A 22,290-nucleotide genomic window follows, 5' to 3' on the forward strand; every position below is an offset into this window, starting at 1 on the left:
TTTGTAAAAGCTTCATAAAGTTATGCTTAGTTGAACATGGCCTTTGATTTTTTAAATGGATTAACAGTAATTTAAACTTAAAATGGAGTTGGTAGGTATATTAAAACAAAAATTCAACTTTAAATACATTTTATTTTTGCGCAAGGAATGTTAATACCAGCTTTGTGTTACCATAATATTAATTGGATTTTAAATTAAAATACATTACAGTAGTTTATCAAGTAAATGCCCATAATTGTGCAGTTGTGCTTAATATTCCTAAAATGGTGCTACCAGACTTAATTATTATAGTTTTGATGCATCTTCCAGAACTTTATAAACCTTCTCCAATCTACTCTTGTTAGTAAAGATATTAATTGAAAGGTTTATCATTAGACCCCCTTCAGTTATCAGGAAATGTACACCATTTTGTTTGCAATATGAGTGAATTACTTCCTCTTTCTCTTTTCTGCCGTTTTCCTCCTTAACAGTAAAAACTTTAAAAGCACATTCAGGGTCACTATCAACTTTGTATTGGCATGTCTCTTCTAAAAATACCTGGAATTCCCTTGCAAATGCTCTTATTTGTTTGGGACGGTCTTCCATGAGTCTAATAGACTCTATACATGCTTGTACGAGGAAGGTGGGCAAGGAAGCTGAAAATATATATCCAGCTCCTGATAATCTTTGGTGTTCGATTGTTAAATGGGAGCCAGCGCAAAATCCTCCTATGGAACCAAATGCTGCTTCCAAGGTAGCTATTATCATATCGATTCTTGAGGGATCAATGTTAAAATGTTCAGTTAAACCTTTACCATGATCTCCGTATATACCGATAGAATAAGATTCTTCTAGGAAAATGCGGATTTTGTAATCTTCAGCTACTTTTAAGAATTCTTCCAAAGGCAGCAGTTTACCTAAAACAACCTACTATTAACAACCAAAAACAGAAAATAAAGTAAAGGTAAATGATAAACTAACAGAAAAATTTGGAGTGGGAGAAAGAATATGACAAGGAGATCCGTTGTCATCATTGTTATTTAATGTAGTATCGGAAATGGTAATAAGAGGCTAATATTAACATATCGGGTCACACATCATAAAAGAAATATCAATGTTTGGCATTTGCGGATGATGTAATTATCCCCAGAAGCAAGAAAGAATTAAAAAAGGTAGTGGAACTAGAAAAAGTAGTTTGAGAAAAGGACTCTACATAGACGAGACAAAAACTAAGTACATACCTAGATGGAATGGACGGACAAGAAATTTGAACAGGGACAATTTTTAATGATAACAACGGATGCAGGAAAAATGTTTAAATTTGAACAGATAGAGACATTTAAGTATTTAGAGACTCTATTTTTGCGTAAACCAAATATCTAGTAAATACACAAAAGACTAATGTCCTAATAGTTATGTAAAGACCAACAGTTATTACATATGCCTCAGATACTTGGACTATGATAAAAACTGAGCAATCAATGTTACAAGTATGGGAAAGAAAAATACTTCAAATGGAAAACAATCAGTGGACACAAAGAACAAAGAGTTAGAAGAATTATATGTATAATGAGCCTAATATAATTGCAGTGGTAAGAGCACAAAGACTTAAATGGTTAGGACATGTCCAAAGAATTACTCAAGTTAAAATGCCAAAAATCTTGTTAAGCACTGCAATAGGCGGTAAAAAGAGAAAAGGAAGGCCTAGGACCAGATGGAGTCATGAAGTTAATGACGACCTGAGGTATCTCAATGTAGGCAACTGCAAAAAAAGCGAAGAACAATGTATGTAGGAATATTGTAAACCAAGTCATCAGCCTGCTTCGCTCGAAGTGCTAACATATTATTATTATTGATCACAAATAATCTTGCAAAGTACTAGTGATAAAGTCATATTTTGTATTAAAAACTCACCAGTCTTCCAAGATACTCCTTCTACAATTAAAAACTTCCTTGATGGTTTCTTCTCATTTTTAATCACTTTCTCCACTTCTCTTCTCAAACTATTTGGATCATTATGGTCAAAATACACAATTTTACTTTTGGAAGCTATTACACCTTGTAGTATTGGAAAGTTGGTTTCCTTGTCTAGAAATACAGTGTCACTTCTTTTACAATATGCTGCAATTGAGCTTGATATAGCTACAAAACCGTAGGAATAAACAATCGAATCTGACATATTCAGAAAGTCTGCAAGTCTCTGTTCTAGATCGAGATGAACATCGGTTGTGCCTAAAAATAGAAATTATTTCTATTATAAAATTGTTACGTTTTTGGACAAAAACTATCTAACTTTTGTAAGTGTAACCCTCCATATATCTAAAAATATTGTATATATTTAATGTCCTAAAAATATCATCTTCATCAGGTGCCAGCTCCGCGATGGAGGTTGGCAATTATCATAGCTATTCTGACTTTAGAGACGGCTGTTCTGAAAAGTTCATTTGATGTATAGCTATACCATTCTCTCAGGTTGTGCAGCCACGAATTCTACATCTCCAATGCTTCTTTTTCCTTGAATAATTCCTGCATAATCAATTGGAGTAAGTTGTATCTCTCTTCACCTGTACTGTGTGTGAGATATTCCAATTTTCTTGTTTTGACGGTATTTAAGAAAACATATACAAAAAAGAAATGAACTCAATGTTAAAAATATGCAAATAATATGTACGAAACTGAAAACAAGAATGGAAACCAACATTTTCAGGAAGAATCTCATGAATAATTACCAACAGCAGCTTTACTATAAACTAAACAGTTGAGAAAGTATAGGGAAGACCCAGACAAAGATAAAAAGACAACCCAAACTTTAAAGACAGAAGAGACTCTAGCCTAATCCCTGAAAGAGAAGAAGAGGACTAGTTATTTATTTATTTAAAAACAGTAAACTTGGCATTGTTGGATTTGCATTTTAGCCCTAAATTAACTAAATTTAAAAAATCAAAACTGTGTAACAGAAATGTTGAATATTCTCATACAGATTTTTTATATAGGAAGTTATAGGTATTTTTGTAATAATAATCATTCTATTTTTATATACTATCACAGAAATTTAAGGTTACGGAAGCATGCCTGTTCTAGAAATATTTGTATAAATCTTTTTTAAGTTCGCATACATTCCAACTATCAGTGTGCTGTTTAAATTTCAGTAATCATAAAATTGAAGGTCAGTCAATATCAATTTAACAATTATAATAAATATGTGGTTACATATTCAGATAATTTTGTGTAGAATATAATTTAGAGATGCCCATTATATTTATTGATAATTGTGTCTGAAACATCTGTTATCTACCAGCTGATATAACCAGTACAAATTTTTTCGTTGTTGTAAAGTTACCTGAATAGTTGTCTGTTTTTTTAATTAACGAAACAATATAATAAATGATCAGTTGGGAGTGACCATTGATAATAATTAAATACCAATAAGCAGATCATATCGATACATTTTTGGCAAAGTAACGTGACATTTTTGTCAAAAATCATGTTTTTCCATTAAACTAACACTATTATTGTTTAGAAGGTACTGCCAAAGTGTAGTAAGCCTAGAATTACTTTAAAAAACATAATATATGTATAGGCTTACTACACTTTGGCAGTGCCTTCTGAACAATAATAGTGTTAGTTTAATGGAAATACATGATTTTCAAAAATGTCACTTACGTTACTTTGCCAAAATGTATCGATATATAAATTAAATGATATATAAATAAAACATCAATAACACTGATATCATGTCTTCTGGACAGACTTCTTCTTTCCATTCCTCTCCTGTTTCTGTTCATCGTCTTTGAATCTTTCTATAACTACAAATTTCTACAACTCATTTGTAATATTCGTAATCAATACTGTTTATTCATGTTAAAAATATAAAATCTCACACAAATAAAATATGTACAGAACCAGTGGTGTCATGGTAAAATTAGCAGTGCCGGAACGCACTGCTAACTTTTGTTTACAAAACCTAAATTCTCTATTTTCTTTTCTTTTCTTAACCAGTGCCGGAACGGCGTTCCCACGCGTTCCCGCACCATGACACCCCTGTACAGAAACTCAATTAAAATTATATTGTAGATACAAGGAATTGTTTATTAATATTTTTGAATTATATTTTCAAATTCCTTTTCAGGCAAGTTTCTTATATATACAGGCAGAACATTAAAAATTTTTATTGTCCTAGTCCATTTTTACACTTTTCTAAATGCTGATATAGGGGAGTGCAATTAGAACGAAAAGATACAATGTTTCGGAAAAAATCAAACAAGGTTATATTTTTCTAAAACTTTTTTTGTTAGTTTATAAATATGTTAAAGTAAAAAGTTCTACTCACAAATTTTGCCGCTAATTGTTTATTAATTGTTTAAACAATAACAATTGCTTTGTATAAATAATGTTAAGAATATGGGTGAATTCAACATTTTATTTTGATAAAAAATGTTTTTATTTTAGTTTTGATTATGCTGAACCCGAATCTGACATTACAATTTGCAAATTCAAAATGGCGGATTTTTTCCTAAAAATCCTTAAAAAGTGGTTGTAAAATCCGATTTTTTTTTATAAAATGTGTTTGTTTGCATATTATATGTGGATATTTTTGAGAGGTTGCTGATCCTGAATAAAATTTTGATAATTTAAATTATAAAATGGCAGATCCAAAATGGCGGATAGCTTAAAAAATAGTTGTAAAATCATAATTTCTTTACAAGATGTATTTATTTCTACATATATTTATTTTTGAGTGCTTTGATAAACCTAACTTAAATGTTAACATTATAAACTATAAAATGGCGGATCCAAAATGCGGCTTTTCATAAAAGAACATAAAAAAGAACATTTTTCTAAAACATTTATTGTCTTTATTTTTAACAGGTTGTTGAATCTGAATTAGAGATTAAAAATTTAAATTTCAAAATGGCGGATCCAAAATGGCGGATATTTAAATGAAAAACAAGTAGAATCCAAAATCCAATCAAACAAATATGGAATTTCATTCTTAAAAAAAGATAAAACAAATAATTTTCAAAATAATATTAAAAATTAAAATGTATTAAAAAGAGTATTTAAAAAAACAAATTTTCGATTAGAAGGATATAATTACATATTGGAACATAGTTTTTAATTCCAAACAACTTTTTTTTATAAAAATTTTCGATATTGTGAAATATAAAGGTACTTTACTCTTGAGTGAAATTCATATTTTTTGACATACCTCGTACAAAATTAACAAAATTTGATATTTGATGGTTGCATCTTATGTTATATACGATGAAGAGTATTTTATAAAGAATAACTTTTTTTCGTAAAACTGATATTAAACAAGTTATCAATAGGTTCCAAGTTACGCAGACATACTGTATAAGAGCTAAAAAAAATTTTGTGTTGAACATTTATTATTGTTGAAGCTTATTATTAAATGTATTTTAGGTAAATTTTACAGAAAAAAGTTTTGATCACTCTGTATATACATTTTTTCAGCTGGTAATTTTCGGTTTTTGTATTACATTTTTGTTATCTTTCTTAGTTTTCTCAAAAATAAATTGTTTATTTCATTTTTAAACTAAAATAATTCAGTGTTTTTTAAAGATTGCAACCCAAGCTTTAAAAAATAGCAAAAAAATTGTATTAAATTTATTCAAACTTGAGTAATACCGTCTTAAAGTGGTGGGAATTCTGTAAAACTACGAAGTTTTCAAAAATTACATTTTTTGAGACATCGTATTATTTGAATTAAATTTTTGAGATTTTTTTTGAATAAAACATCGTTTAGTAAGATGATTAAGAGTTAAGTTGTGCAAATTTGAGAGTTTTATAAGTAAAATTGTATTAGTTACAAATTTTTAAATCATTTTTAAACAAAATTCATGTAAGGCTCACTTTCCGCCCACACCGTACTTATGTCCATACATTTTATTTCTTTTTATTACAACCATAAGATAGCTTATTTCATCTTCTTTCATGTCCAATTTGTAAAATTTCTTTTGATCCATTAGTTAAAGAATTACATTAAAAAAACTCAACCGTGCACTTCTTCCAACGCTAGTTTACAGTGCGCCAATGTGTGTGAGAAGGGTGACTTTAGCGTTATAAATAAAAAATTACAGGTGCTAGAGATTTAATTTTAGAAAAATCTTTATATAAGTTTTTTTTTGTAAAATTTTCTGAATTTTTCAATGGTCAAGTCAGTTTTTTTCTAAAAATTATATTTTCGGAGTTATTTAAAAAAACATCTAACTTCGCTGTTCATTTGTTTAATAAAAAATGAAGCACCCACTTCTCGAGTAGAACTTTTTGATATGTTGTTTATTAAACATTTCTTAATGAAATTACAAAAAGTTTTATCTTGTTTGATTTTTTCCGAAGTGAAAATCTAAATGCACTCCCCTAATATGCAGGTATCATTCTGCTTATGCCTAGTATCACAACCGTGCTGATCTTCATGACTTCTATAAAGATTGATATTCGTCCTTATGAATCGAAGGTTTTCTAGAATGTACTATGCTGATGCAGTAAGAATTCCCTTGACAACAAGTCTTCCTAAATTTCAAACCAGCAAAGGCCCTCACTGCCTTTCTCTGCAGACCAAATACTCTGTGAGTGTTAGCTGCACAGCACAACCCCAGGCAAGGATAGAGTATGAAAGATGTATGTGGAATTTGGAGTGATACCTAGTAGTCTCCAGTGAGACGCGTTTTGAAAGGTTTCTCATAATAAAGAGACTGTGATTTAGTTTTTTATACGATTAATTAATATGTGGGCCAACTGTAATTTTGGGTCCAAAAGAACTCATAAAAACCCAATCTTGCTGACTTTATCATTCATTGTCAATGGAACCACATTTCAAAACTCTCAATGCTTTTCATAAGCCGTATTCATGCAGCATGCCCTGAACTTACCCAAAGGGAGAATTCCTGCACATAAGCTGTTCAGAGGGAAAATTCGACTTTATCAAACCCCAATTTTGTAATGCGCAGGCGTTCTCCCTCTGGGTAAGTTCAGGATGTGCTGCAAAAATAGTGCAGCACCTATAGTGTTCTGTTTGAGAGTCCATTCTTTCGCTCCGTACAACAAGGTACTAAATACATAATATGTTCTTGACAATCCCAATGTCCAATGAATCATATGAGTCTCTAATACATAATGTCTGAATCAAATGTGATTAGATGTTCTTGAGATATTTAAAAAGTGTTAGACTTGGTAGACTCTGGATATATGTTTTCATTGGAACAGTGAAGTTGTTAACATTCTTATTCGTAGAGGGAGACTGATATCACGATTATTAAATAGTTTCTAAATTTTTATGAAGGGATGCAGAGAGTGTAGTCAATTATTGTACACAAGTATTAGAATTAACTCTTATATACAGTAGAACCCATTAATTAGAATACTGGTTATAGAAATATCCTGGTTAAGGGCAGCCAAAATCCAAAAATTGAATTTTTTAAAGTTTTTTTGGGTTATGATTGAAAATTATTCTCTGAAATCTTCTCTTTCCAACGATATATAACACATTATAGTAGAAAATATCCATGGTTACAAAATTATGTTGTTTTTTGAACGTCTGCATTCAACTTACCGTGCACCTGTAGCTTTATAGCCTATTAGAGTGTTTTATGTTTTTGGGATTTCCAGGATACTAGGTTTTTAACTTTTGATGTCAAATATCTCTGGATCTTTAGATGATAGAAGGTTCAAATTTTTACAGTAGTTGTAGATAGATAATATCAAGCTACTGGTAAAATTTTATTGAAAAAATGTACAAAAACAAGTAAAATAAAAAATAAAATCTTTACTTTTTTGGATGTGGTTTGGTTACAGAGATATGTGACATAATGTTAACAATGTCGTTAAATGGGACTTCAGGTGTCCTTAAGAAATAGAAATTTGAGGTCCTGAAACGTTTCTACTAGCCACCAATGATCGGTTATTAGAATATCTCAGTTATAGGAATATTTTTGCTGGGCATGAAGACTATTCCAATAAGTGGGTTTGACTGTATTAATAATTCTCTTATTAAAGAAGTTTTCTGACTATTCACTGTTTGTGTAAACTGTTATTTAACTGTACTTATACATTTTTGGTTAGTTTCGTTGGTTATATATCTGTGGCTTGGTTCTAAAAGGGCCAATGTCAATATTTTACTTTTTTGTACAGCTTTATTTAAAATTTAATATTGACCAAACAAAACGCAAAAAATTGACATTGGCCATTTTAACACCAAGCCACAGTATCTCATTTGGTGCTAAAATGGCCAATGTCAATTTTTTTCGTTTTATTTTGTCAATATTAAATTTTACATAAAGCTGTACAAAAAAGGAACCACCAACAATAGCCGAGATTAGAACAGCAGTAGACAAATTAAAGAACAATAAATCACCTGGATCGGATCAAGTAGCATCGGAATTACTGAAGGAAGGAGGAGACGCACTACAGAAAACAATACATGAATTGATAACAAAGATATGGTCAAATAAACAGCTACCAGCGGAGTGGAATAGTGGTATTATTGTACCATTACATAAAAAAGGAAATCAGTTAGAATGTGGAAACTACTGTGGAATCACGCTGCTGAATGCAGCATACAAAATAATGTCCAACGTCATTTATGAAAGACTTAGACCACACGCTGAAAAAATAGTTGGCAGGTACCAAAGTGTCTTCTGTAGACAGAAGTCAACAATAGACCAGATATTTGTTCTGCAACAGATCCTCGAAAAAACAAGTGAACATAACATCGACACACATCATCTCTTTATAGACTTCGAAAGCGCATATGCCAATATACACTGAGAATTCTTAATAAAAGCAATGAAAGAATTTAATATACCCACACAACTAATAGAACTGATATGAGAATCTCTAAAAGTAGAAAGTAAAATCCGGATACAAAACGAACTAACGGAAACAATAGATGTGAAAAAGGGACTACGCCAGGGAGACGCTCTATCATGCATCTTGTTCAACATCGTACTCGAGAAAATAATGAGGGACACAACAGTCAATACTCGAGGAACAATCATTAATAAAAGCGTGCAAGTACTAGCATTTGCAGATGATGTTGACATAATCGCAAGATCAAGAAGAGAAATGATAGAGGCATTCAATCAAATAGAACGAGCTGCACAAAATAGTGGCCTTAAAATCAACCAGAACAAAACAAAATATATGCAGGTAAGTAAAAACACAGAAATAAGGCAGCCACAACATATAACAATAGGAGAATACAACATTGAGGGGGTAAAAAACTTTACATACTTGGGATCCCTAGTCACGTCTGATAATAACGTAGCAGAGGAAGTGAAGAGGCGAATATTTATTGCCAATAAAAGTTACCATGGCTTAATTCGGCAACTAAGATCAGATAACATCGCAAGGAAAACAAAATGCCAAATACACAAAACCGTAATAAGACTGGTACTCACATACGGCTCAGAAACCTGGACACTCACTAAAAGAGAGGAAACATTGCTAGCCACCTTTGAAAGAAAAATCTTGCAACACATATATAAGTGCACAAAAGAAAACGGAATTTGGCGAAGAAGGTACATCTTTGAACTATACGAAATATACCAGGATCCGGATATCATAACATTCATTAAAATAGGATGGCTGCGTTGGATGGGACATGTAGAAAGAATGGAAGAAGGCGACATACCAAACAAAATATTCAAACAGATGCCAGTAGGAAAAAGAACAAGAGGAAGACCGAAGCTGAGATATTTAGAACAAATAGAAAATGATATAATAACCTTAAAAATAAAAAACTGGAGAAAAAAAGCATGAAACAGATCAGAGTGGAGAAGAATCATGGAACAGGCCAAGACCCAGAAAGGGCTGTCGAGCCAGTGATGATGATGTACAAAAAAGTAAAATATTGACATTGGCCCTTTTAGAACCAAGCCACAGATATTTTGATAATTTACAAGGACAGCTGCCCAAGAAATTTTATAGAACATTTAGAAAGTAGGCAAGCAGTATATTGTGTGCATCCCATTTTGTTAATTTTACAGAAATACATTCTGCATTTTCAGATAATATAATAGGTACAAACTGATGAACAACTTTGTGTAAAAATCACATGTACAAAAACTTTATTTGTAAAGAAAATGAAATTTAAAACATTATTACCGTAAAAAGCTCTTGGGCCACATGTTCCTACACCATATTTTCGTATTATATTTTCAGCCGATTTTTTTATTTCTTCATTGTCCAAAAAATTCAAAAAGTTGGTTTTGGCCAAATCAATGTTGTTCTCATCCTCCTGGATAGTATAGGATTCGATGCTTTCTTTGGGTTTATTGTGAGTAATGTCTACTAAAGGTTCGGGATTAAATTGAGCTAATCGTTCTTGCAATAAGTTTTCATCCAACATTGTAATTGTTTAAAATATAACACCACTCCCAAAATGATTTAACCTCAATTCCAGCGACTCTATGAGTTAATAGCGATTAAAAGATAAGCAACACGATGTAGTCCCTTGTCCCTTTTTATAATTATAACTTTTAGTTTTAAATAATAAGCTAATAAGATGTTTATCTTCAAAACTAAAACTTACAATTTTAAAAGATGACGTTTAAATTTTAAGCACGCACTAACGTGAAGTTAGCTGTTTATATTATTTGACAGTGACACTTGATTGATAAAAGATCTTGAATCACCTTGAATCGTAATCATAGGCGTGCACTAAATTATTTGAAGTGATTTGGAAATCTAGAGAACTATTAAAAGGTAATTCATGGCAGGGGCGTCATTTGAAATTTTGTTTGGGGGGGGGGCAAGCACTATATATACAATACATTATATATGATGTTATGATGAATATTTATGTATTTTTTGAAATTTTCAGGGCAAATGCCCCCCCCTGGAGGCCCAAATGACGCCCCTCATTCATGGCAAAATTACGGCAATGTGAGGACACAAAATTACTATTATTTTGCATTGCTTGCTGTTTTATTTTTCCAACGTGGAAGTTCTTTATCCACCATTTTTTTTAAACATCCTTCTTCAACCTGGTTTTCGGCCTACCCTTCTTTTTTCCTCTTATTTCTTCTGTTAGTATTCTTTTGAGTAGTATCATATTTAGCATCCTGTGGATATGTTCCAACCATGAGTCTTTGTGATTATATGATCCCTACGATATTCCTTTTTCGATACACCTTCTCTAGTTCCATATTTGGCCTTTTTAGCCACATTACGTTCAATAGCTTTCCTCCAAATATTTTCCTTTTGACTTTTCTTTCCCACACTTGGAACATGACTTGTTTGGATTTGTTTATCGTCCATGTTTCACTGGTATGTAATGCCATAATACCTATGGTCTTATCACTGTCTTATTATTCTTATCTGAATATGGCCCTGGTAGATATGTTTTTACTTCTTAATGTCTTAATACCTCGTTTAGAGCAAAGATACAACGATTACCAGCCATAATATGCGGACATACGTTTATAGAGCAAACTGTCATTATTTTTTCATGTAGAATTACCCCTTAAAGTTTTTCATACTTATTTACTAACACCCTGTATATTAGCAAGAAATATAGATTTTTAAAGTGTCACTTATTGGTTTTTTATGATTACAGAAAATATCCCAATAAGTATGAAAGTATTATCAGTACACTTTGCGAAAATTTGGATACTCTTGATGAGCCCGAAGCTAGAGCCAGTATGGTATGGATTATTGGAGAATATGCAGAAAGAATTGACAATGCTGATGAGCTATTGGACAGTTTCCTGGAAGGTATAAGTTTTACAATGATTTATTATTTATATTCATACAAAATGCCATTTAAACCACATATTGATAGTTTTGGTACTTTTTTAATGATTTTTTTTATTTTTGGTTAAAATATTCAACGTTTTTCTTTACTTTTAGGTTTCGGAGATGAAAATGCTCAAGTACAGTTGCAATTATTGACAGCTGTGGTCAAACTGTTTTTGAAACGCCCCCAACATACGCAAGGCTTAGTTCAGCATGTACTAAGTTTAGCTACACAGGATTCCGATAACCCAGATCTAAGAGACCGTGGTTTTATCTATTGGAGGTTTGTTAATCTTATTATTAATATTTATAATTTGCAATTTAAATGTAGCCTTTATTTTTTTTTAATGTTTAGTCCGATTAAATTTGCTATTCAATCTATTTTCTATTTAAATATGTTATATATAGGTTGTTGAGTACTGATCCTGCAGCAGCCAAAGAAGTAGTTCTCGCAGACAAACCTCTGATTTCTGAAGAAACTGATCTACTAGAACCTACACTTCTTGACGAACTGATCTGCCATATATCTTCCCTAGCCAGTGTTTATCACAAACCCCCAACTGCCTTCGTCGAAGGAAGATCTGCAGGTATCCGCAAGTCTTTGCCAGCTAGACAAGGATCTGCTGAAGACACTAGTAGCGCTCCAGAACCAACCGTTATTCCTAATCAAGAGAGTCTTATCGGTGACTTGCTCTCAATGGATCTTAACGCTCCAGCTCCTGCGGCCGCACAAGCAGCTGTACCAGCCAGTAATGTAGATCTCTTAGGTGGAGGATTGGATTCTTTGGTAAGATTGTGAAATAGCTATTAATTTTGAATTTAGTCTTATAACAATCAAGAAATATACTTATAAGGTTGTCCAATAAGTTTTGCGCTTTGATAAGAGAGGGCGTTGCTACTAGCTTATTTTTTTTTGTTATGTTGGCAGTGGCGGCGCCTGGTGTAAAATATTGGGGGTGCACACATAATGTTAACATATAAAAAGACTTTGAGACCCTATTTCCGTAGGTAAAGGTTTTTGAGTGTCTTTAAATTGTAAAAATCAAAGGACCTTATTAAAAATTACAATAAATAATGTATTTTAATGACTTAAAATTATAATTTAGTGTTTAAATGTTACAAGCAAGTTTTGTAACGAAAGTCAGTCACCTGTTATTTTTTAGATAAATTATTCACAAACAAATTCAGTAAAATTTGGAATTTCTTGAATCATTTTTTTTTATTGAAAACATTGCGAGTGCAGTTAATCGATCCTGGCCCATAGCTATTCTAAGGAAAGTTTTGATACGTTTCAATGCAGAGAGACATCGTTCTGTTTCTGCAGTTGTCACTGGCATCGTAGCAAGTACATAATTGGAGAATTCCAACTGGATAATTAAAATCGTATCTTCTATTTTTTTCATTACACTTCCTCTTCTCCAAATATGTGCTTCACACCTACACAATTTGTAAGTTTTTACACGAATCTCCATTTTAAATATTCATTTATAATCCCGACGTTTGCACTTTGGTACATTCTTAATTAACAAATTTGGTTTCGGCATTTTTAATTTTTCTTCTAAATATAATGAAGAAAATTTAATTGATTTTAAATATTCCACGCTAACATTTACGTCCACAAATCCTTCCATTCTTAATATAGTTCCGAAATTCGAACTTCATGAAAGCAAAATTTAGACATACGTATGCCTTGCACGTTGAAAACACCCAAGATCATGCCATAAGGTCACATCCAACTTGTGATCCTGTGGCCATCTAAACTTGTGGGCTATAGCGGGTAGCGGGGTGGGTGGTGAGTTGTATTTTGTCGTCTGAAAAGTCATTGGTATAGGAACCACTGTGAGAGCGGTGAACGCGGGGTTCTGTCTAAGGCCTCGCATCCGTGAACTTTCTCCTTTGCAATAGAATAAAAATAATTAAATGTTACCTATTAGATACTTACAAACTCCTTGGATCTGTTATTTCGAATTTCAATTACTGTATAGTTAGATTAAAATGTTATTTATAGAATGATAAATATTACGTATATGAATGTTGGTGTGAAAATAATTTTGGGGGTTCACGTGCACATGTGCACTTATGGAGAAACCGCCACTGTATGTTGGTACACTTTTCATATGAACGTATGTGAAGTTTCATATCAATCTGTAAATTCATTCTTGGTTTGCAAGGCATTTAGTCTCGACGTGTCACAGTATTTTTTTACAATGGAAAAATCGAGTATTGTATAGTGATTGAATTTTTATTTTTGGAACGTTTAAAAGAAATTTATAAGCGAATGAATGTTCAAAATGTATAAGGACTCTTAGCATTCAATTAGTACAGTAGAAAGTAGGGTTACTGATTTCAAATGTGGTCGTACAAGCCTTGAAGACGGTCAAGGTGGTCCAAAAACAGCAACAAAACCAGAAATCGTAGGAAAAATACAGGATATCGTATTGGAAAATCGTCGAGTGATTGAAAGAGATTTAGAAGAAGCCCTAGAGTTCTACTAAAAACTACTAGAGGCCCTAGGCCTCTCACTGAGCAGTATAAACAATATTTTGATTGAAATATTGTGTTTCAGAAAACTGTGTTCACAATAAGTGCCGCAGTTGCTAACAATGGATCAAAAACACATTCGAATGCGACTTTCTCAGCAACATTTAGATCGTTTTCGAAAGGATAAAGTAGATTTTGTGCTTCGATTCATCACTATGGATGAGTTTTTGGTCCATTACCATAATCCTGAATCAAAACAAGAGGGTAAAAAGTGGTGTGAACCTCGTTGTTCGGCTCCGAAATGAAGTCGTGTCCAAGAATCGTCTAAGAAGGTGTTAGAATCAGTTTTTTATGATTCGAAACGAATTTGTTTGTGAATTACTTGCGAACTGGTAAAGCAATAAATTTTGAATATTATTGGTACCTTCCAGACCAGCTGAAAGAAAAATTCGTGAAAGAGACCCGCTGTGCAGAAGAAAGAAAATCTTTTTTCATCAGGACAATGCACCGTGTTATATGAGAATTTTGACAATAGTTAAAATCCTTCAATTAAAGCTAAAATTGTTGAAGCAACCACCGTATCCACCAGATTTGGCCCCTAGGGACTTCCAATACCTAAAAAATTCATTCGTCGGAAGCGTTTTTCATCAAATGATGAGATTATTAATAGCCGTGGAAGAGTATTTTGCAGATTCCAGATTCTCAATTCAGAGATGGAATTCATAAATTGACATCTCATTGGAATAAGTGTTTTGATGTTGAGGGAGACTATACTTAATAACAAAATGTATTTCATCAAACCATAAAATTGTGTTTATAGAACAGCAAAACTTATTAAACAGTCTATTATAGACATTATTGATTGCAAATCAATTTTGTTAATACATAGTACATTCTTTCACGGTTTTTGCTCTATATTTTAAAGAACCGCTTGAATTGACATGAAATTTGGCATACGCATAGCTTACATGTCAAAGAAAAAAGTGATATTGTGCCGATGTGTGCTTTTGCCCTGGGGGTGACTTTCACCCCCTGTGGGGAATGAAAAAATATATGTCCAAAATAAGTCCGGAAATTTTAAGTAACTTTTGTTCTATAGAGCTTTTTCGCCAAATCAACACTTTTCGAGTTATTTTCGAGTCAATATGTTCATTTTTCAACAAAATAACCACATTTCTTAGACGGTTTTTCGCAAATAATTCAAAAAGTAAGTATTTTGCCGAAAAAACGTTCTTAGTAAAAATATAGCCCGTAAAAAAGTAAAAGAAATGGTGTACGCGTGAGGTCTCTGGATCTCGTAGAACCAGAGTGATAGCCAATGAAAAATAGGTTCATATTCGCCAAATTTCAAATAGAATATTTCGACGTGAAATATCCAAAAAATTAAGCACTTTTTGGGGGAAACCCATTATAACTTTTTTAAAGTGTTTAAAACAAGATTTATTTCTGTTTTTATAAAAAGTTTCTAGCATCAAATTTAAGCAAGTTACCTTTTGTTTTGGCAAAAAAAAAATCGGGAAGAGCAACCCCCTAATTAGCAACTTAAATGAAATTAGTCGTTACCGCTCCACAAATTATTTTACTTATGTTGTGTTTATATGATCTGTAAGTTTCATCGATTCAAAGTGCTTATTTTTGAAAAAATTTGGTTTGAAATTAAAATTTTCAAAAATTTTAATTTTGAAAAATATGCTTTTTTTTCAAAATAACTTAAAAATTGTTAGAGATACCAAAAATCTTAAAAAACAAAAAAGTCAGCATTACTTTTCTGAATATCCTGTATTCTTTTGTTTTTCTGTAAGACAAAAATTTATTAAGATTTGGTGTTTCTAAATTTGCATACATTCGTGATCAGTGACTCGTTCAACCCCTTTTAACTACAGCCCTTTCAAAAATAAGAACTTTGTGTGTTTTGTTTTATGGCACTTTAACTAAGCCAATTAGCCAAAGGACTTTGAACCGATGAAACTTACAAATCATATAAACAATACATAAACGAGTCCAGAAACTTGTGAAGTCGTAACGATTAAGTTCATTTGAGATACTAATTAGGAGGTGATTTTCCCGATTTTTTTACCAAAAAAAGGGACTAACTTTTTTATTTTGAGCGTAACTTGTTTACTTTTGATGCTAATTTTTTTTTATAAAACAAAAATGAAGCTTTTTTTAAACACTTTAAATAAGTTGTAATGAGTTTTCCCCGAAATTTGCTTCATTTTTGGTTATTTCACGTTAAAGTATTCCATTTAGAATTTGACGAATATGAACCTATTTTTCATTATATATAACTCTGCTTCTACTAGGTGTAGAAACGTGATTTTTTAAATTTTTTACAGGCTATATTTTTGCTAAGAATGTTTTTTCGACAAAATACTTACTATTTGAGTTATTTGCGAAAAACCGTCTAAAAGCGTGGTTATTTTGTTGAAAAAATGAACATATTCACTGTCAAATAACTCGAAAAATATTGACTTACTGAAAAACTCTATAAAACAAAAGTTACTTACAATTAGTCAGTTTATCCATTTCCGGACTTACTTTGGTCGTATATTTTTCACCCCCAAGAGTAGGTGAAAACCACCCCCAGGGCAAAAGCACACATCGGCACAATATCACTTTTTTTCTTCAACTTGTTAGCTATGTGTATGCCAAATTTCATGTCAATCCAAGCGGTTCTTTAAAATTTAGAGGTTTTGCAATATTTTACCCTTAAAGAACGTACTATAAATACGTGTTTAATATTTATACAGTTGGATATTGGTACCACTCCCGCACCTCCTACATCTACGGGACTTCTTGGTGACATTTTTGGAATACCAACTGCTCCAACCATGTATACCCCACCCAAAACTATATGGTTACCGGCTGAAAAAGGAAAAGGATTGGAAATACATGGGGCGTTTTCAAGAAGAGCCGGACAGATGTCAATGGATTTGACGTTCACCAACAAAGCCATGCAGGTAAAATTTTTAAGTAATTTTATATATTCTACCGTAAATATTTTTAATTCCTTATTTCGTTTTCCTTGTAAGACCCCCAGCTTCCAAAAGTTTGGTTATGTCCTTCCATTTGTTGCGGTCCTTTGCTTTTTCTGTCCAATCTCACACGCCTACTTCTGATAAGTCTTGCTTTACTGCATCCAACTATTTCTCCTTTAGACGTCCTCTTCTGCAACCTCCCCATTTCTCGCTCCTTCCTTAACATTTCGGTTCTCGTGCATCCGTATAATGTGATCAGCCATTATTTCTTCCTCTAGTCCTAGTCTGTTTACTTCATGTTATCTTGAATTAGTAATGTAATCGTAATTAAATTCGATTAACTTTTTACAATTCCTTATAGACAAAGCGAAAACGGCGGGTTCGTTGGAAAAAATATTCCCATAAGATTTTTTTGCATAATCACATTCGTGAGACACCCCACAATAAGGTTCAAGAAGTCGCCCACGCGAAAAGTGGTCCAATTTTTTTAACAATTTTTTTTAATCAAATTGCAAAAATCAATATTTTCGACCCGGAGAATTTTTTTTTAGATTTTTCGGACCATTCCGGACAGAAAAGTTCTCTTATAATTTTTCTCTAAAGTTGATAGTGTTCAAGTTATAAGCAATTTAAAATTTGAAAAACGCGAAAATGGCCATTTTTAAGACTTAATAACTCGGTTAAAAATGATTATTATGAAAGTCAGAAAGTGACTAAATCAAATTTAAAGCCTCCCTTCATGATCCTGAAGAAATTTGTGTCATTAATGTATTACTAAGCTGTTATTTTTAATTATTAATAATGAGTGGTAAGATCGTATTGGCGCGGCTGTAAATGTGAGTGCGAGTGAGATTCGCCATTGTACTGCCCGAATGGCATCTCTTTCGCACTCATCGTGGACGGCCGCCTAATACGTGCATGGCGCTCATTATTTTTACTTACAGCTTAGTAATCAAATAATGACAAAAATTTCTTCAGGATCTTGTAGGGGGGGGGGGGCTTTAAACTTTGATTTAGTTACTTTCTGACTTTTATAGTAATAACTTTTAACCGAGTTATTAAGCCTTAAAAATCGCTATTTTTTGTTTTTTTCAATTTTAAAATGCTTTTACCTCGAAAACCATTAACTTTAAAGAAAAATTATAAGAGACCTTTTTTATCCAGAATGGTCCAAAAACCCAAAAAAATTTGTTCCGGCCAAAAATATTGATTTTTGCAATTTGTTTAAAAAAAATTTGGACCACTTTTCGCGTGGGCGACTTCTTGAATCTTATTCTGGAATGTCTCACGAATGTGATTATACAAAAAAATCTCATGGGAATATTTTCTCCAAAGAACCCGCCGTTGTCGCCTTGTCTATTATGCAACCATTTGATTCCTTATGCAAACTTTGTCCTCCTGTTATTCTTCTATATATTTCCTCTTTTACGACTTTCACATTCACGTCTCCAATTGTTATTTTTATATCGCATATTTGTATAATTCTTATGAGTGCTTAGCTTTTCGTAGAACCCTGTGTTGGTTTCAAAATCTTTCTCTAATCTTCAGTGAACGCGTGTACGTTAATGATACTTATTTTTCCATACTCTCTCCTTACTCTCAATTAACATCTTTTATCTGATATTGCTGAAAATCTACAACTGCTACTACTTCCCCCTTATATCTCTTGATTTCCCCACTATTAAACAGGGTGTTCTTGCCTATTTGTATAATTTAATTTCCCAGTTGTTTCGTTTCGTATAGGGCAAGGATATCTATTGTATATTTTTCCATTATTTGACCTACGTTTCTTAAAGTTCCCGGCTCATAAGTGCTTCTTACATTCCATGCCTTTCTTTTGTGCTTAATTTTCCATTTTGCATGGTCGTATTCCTTTTTCTTGCCTTTTTATTTCATACCTCTTCATTAGCTTTTCTTCTACTAGTTTTTCGGCTATTTTACTGTGGTATTTTCTTTTAATTTGTGAAGATTTGTGAAAAGTCAAAGATTGTCAAACCTGGGACATGTACAGAGACAAGAAGATGCAAAGGCAGCAAATAAAAGTTACAATAGAAGCCGAAGAAAAGTAAGGTCCAGAACGAGATGGTTGGTTGATGTGGAAGCCGCCCTGAAGACATTGAATATGAGGACACAAGAGAGATATGAATGGAAGGACATAGCCAGACATGCAAAGACTCATTCAGGGTTGTGATGCCAAAAGATTTTCTTTGAATTGCTACCTTTCTTCAACCCGTATCTATTCCTTCCCGTTCACAATCATTTTCTTATGGCCTATTTTTGTCTGTTTTCCTTAATTTTTTTCCTCTTTTGCTATTTTAACTATTTCGTTTTGTATTTCGTTTTCTTTTTATGTCATTTTGAGATCATTATTTATGTAGATGCGATCTTTATAGTGCTTAAACTTACTTTTCTTATTTGATACTTTAATTTTATCCCAGATTTTATAATTTATTATATAATCTAAAATATTGAAGTATAGTCTGGGCAGATTAAATTATCGGAGAATAGGCCATTTTTGGGAAAAGTTATTTACCAGCAATTTTATTGCTGGAATCGAATCTTATGATTGTATATATTAACAATATAGGTATGCAAAGACCGCAGATAGTGTGCTACTTTTTTTATAAACAAAATGGCGCCCGAAAATCGTGTTTTTTCAATTTTTGCTCTATAACTCCAAAGATTTTAACTTTACACCAAAAACACCCAAATAAAAATTCACCGTAATTAAATTCTGAATAGAGACATGTTTTTCCCGATTTACTTCGACGAAAGCTCTCCCCGGAAAATGCTGTTTTTCCAACGAAATCTTTAATTTTCAACTAAAATTTTAGATCAGTAATTGTTTATCAATAATTAAATAACTTGGTAGGATAAAAGCTCTTTTCGTATAGATTGTAATTACAGAAGCCGAGGGAAATTGAATGAACAGTTTAGCAACAATTGAATTATTAATTAAAAATTTACGGTCGCTATATTAATTATGATACAAAAGAATAACTATGATTTTTGTATAAAAAGACACTGTACCTATCTAATGTACTTAACATAATTGAAATTGGACTATTTAAGAGGTCTCAGGAATATTTTAAAATTATAAACAATTTATAAACAAATAGAATATCTCGGGAATTATTAAATTAAATTAAATCATGAAAACGGTATTGGAAAAAAAGCGGCAGGACGCTTCTTTTAAAAGGAAAAACGTTTAATTGTGATGAGTGGTTCCTGAGATACAACCGGTCAAAGTTGACCGGCATTTACGGCAAAGATATAAACAATAAAATCACAGTTTTCGAACCATCACCTTTTTATTTTTGTCCTCTTTCTCCACACCAATTTTCATATCTTTAAAATACTCATAGCATATATTATTATAATAAAAACTATCGATATTACGAGTAAAAATTGCCAAAAATAGCAAAATTCTAATCAAAAATTAGGTTGGAGAAAATGTAATCTCAAAGTTCAAAATCGGTATACGTTAAAAAAATGCATTTTCTCGGCTTCCCATGGAGCAATTTTCTTCATTCTTTTTTTTTCCCAAGTAACTCGAGTAGAGCGATCTAACTAACGTATTGTTAAATGTCAAAGTTGCTTTTGTTTTGTTATAATAAATTAATTTATTTATATAACAAAAAATTTTAATTTGTTTAAATAAATATTGTTTAAATAATTATACGGCTTCCAAATGAGAATATTTGTAAGTTTATCTAAAAAAAGTTTTTAAAGACCGTAAATTTTTAATTAACAATTCAATTGTTGCTAAACTGTTCATTCAATTTCTATCGGCTTCTGGAATTATAATCTATACGAAAAGAGCTTTTATATTACCAAGTTATTTAATTATGAATAAACAATTACTTATCTAAAATTTTAGTTGAAAATTAAAGATTTTGTTGGAAAACCCCGCATTTTCCGGGGAAAATTTTCGTCGAAGTAAATCGGGAAAAACACGTCTCTATGCAGAATTTAATTACGGTGAATTTTTATTTGGGTATTTTTGGTGTAAAGTTAAATTCTTTGGAGTTATAGAGCAAAAATTGAAAAAAAAACACGATTTTCGGGCGCCATTTTGTTTATAAAAAAAGTAGCACACTATCTGCAGACTTTGCATACCTATATTATTAATATATACAATCATAAGATTCGATTCCAGTAATAAAATTGCTGGTAAATAACTTTTTTCTTCAAACGTCAAATAATGATGACATTACTTATCTAACTTGATCCTGTCAAAGTTTGATGTCTCCGCCGGCAGCAGTTTTTTTCCCATTTCTTTACGGCGCGGGCGGAGGGAAAAATGTTGTCATGGCAACAATATGAAACATGTCACAAAGCAACAATACGATACAATTTTGTAGATTGTAAAGAGTTAGTCAAAGTTGAATGATATACTTATATCAGAGTTCTCTGAAAAAGCCGTTTAGTTGAGACAGAAAAAGTAATACTGCAATAATTTTTGTCACGTAGCTGCAAGAACTATATTCCGAAGTTAATTCTGAGAAAATTTGGATAAAAATAGCTAATAATTTGGAATTTAAAGTTTGATTGATTTTTTGACAAGGTAGTGTGTCAAAATTTGAATTGCTGTCGGCTTTTGAAAGTCAGGTATTTTAATAAAATCTTTTATAAATTATAATTCTAATAGCCTAAATTAAAACACTTTAATAGAATAATTAAAAAAAATTAAATAAATAAAGCAAACTAGTTTTAAAAATGGGGGACACGTCTGGGGGTGATAAGCCCCCAGATTTAAATTTAGTCGAAAAAAATGATAACTTTGATGTTCCAATGACTACAAATACGAGTTATATAGGCAATCTAAGTAATAATAATAATTTAAGAAATAACAAAAAACAAATAATTGTTACTGATAAAAAAGAAAGTATAAATTTAAATAACATCCCATCTAGATATGATATTTATGATAAAGGTCCGTTTGAAGTCTATATAGAATCCAATAATGAAAATTTGAATATCGGGAAATATAACTATTTGGCCATAGCTAGAGAAATCTATGATCTAAAATTAAACGAAATCTTTAAAACTCATAAAAAGGGGATAAATAGAATTAGTGTGGAATTTAAAAACA

The 22,290-nt window shown here is 31.8% G+C and overlaps 2 protein-coding genes across 3 annotated transcripts in view; one reads left to right on the top strand and one right to left on the bottom strand.

Moving 5' to 3' along the window:
- LOC126879485 (AP-1 complex subunit beta-1) overlaps positions 1 to 22,290 on the top strand; it is a 59,360-nt gene that overhangs the window by 23,456 nt on the left and 13,614 nt on the right. For both annotated transcript variants that reach the window (XM_050642525.1, XM_050642524.1), the window contains exons 8-11: positions 11,558 to 11,715; positions 11,851 to 12,019; positions 12,145 to 12,523; positions 16,968 to 17,177. In XM_050642525.1, coding sequence (XP_050498482.1) covers positions 11,558 to 11,715; positions 11,851 to 12,019; positions 12,145 to 12,523; positions 16,968 to 17,177 — 916 coding nt within the window. The remainder of the gene's footprint in view (positions 1 to 11,557; positions 11,716 to 11,850; positions 12,020 to 12,144; positions 12,524 to 16,967; positions 17,178 to 22,290) is intronic.
- Positions 113 to 10,581, bottom strand: LOC126879486 (serine palmitoyltransferase 1). The gene is made up of 3 exons (XM_050642526.1): positions 10,105 to 10,581; positions 1,894 to 2,211; positions 113 to 896 (listed from the first exon to the last, which is right to left on the bottom strand). Exons 1-3 carry the CDS (start codon positions 10,346 to 10,348, stop codon positions 286 to 288), a joined length of 1,173 nt encoding a protein of 390 aa, XP_050498483.1. The 5' UTR covers positions 10,349 to 10,581; the 3' UTR covers positions 113 to 285.

This window comes from Diabrotica virgifera, chromosome 2 (genome assembly GCF_917563875.1).
Source record: "Diabrotica virgifera virgifera chromosome 2, PGI_DIABVI_V3a".
Taxonomy (NCBI): Eukaryota; Metazoa; Arthropoda; class Insecta; order Coleoptera; family Chrysomelidae; genus Diabrotica; species Diabrotica virgifera.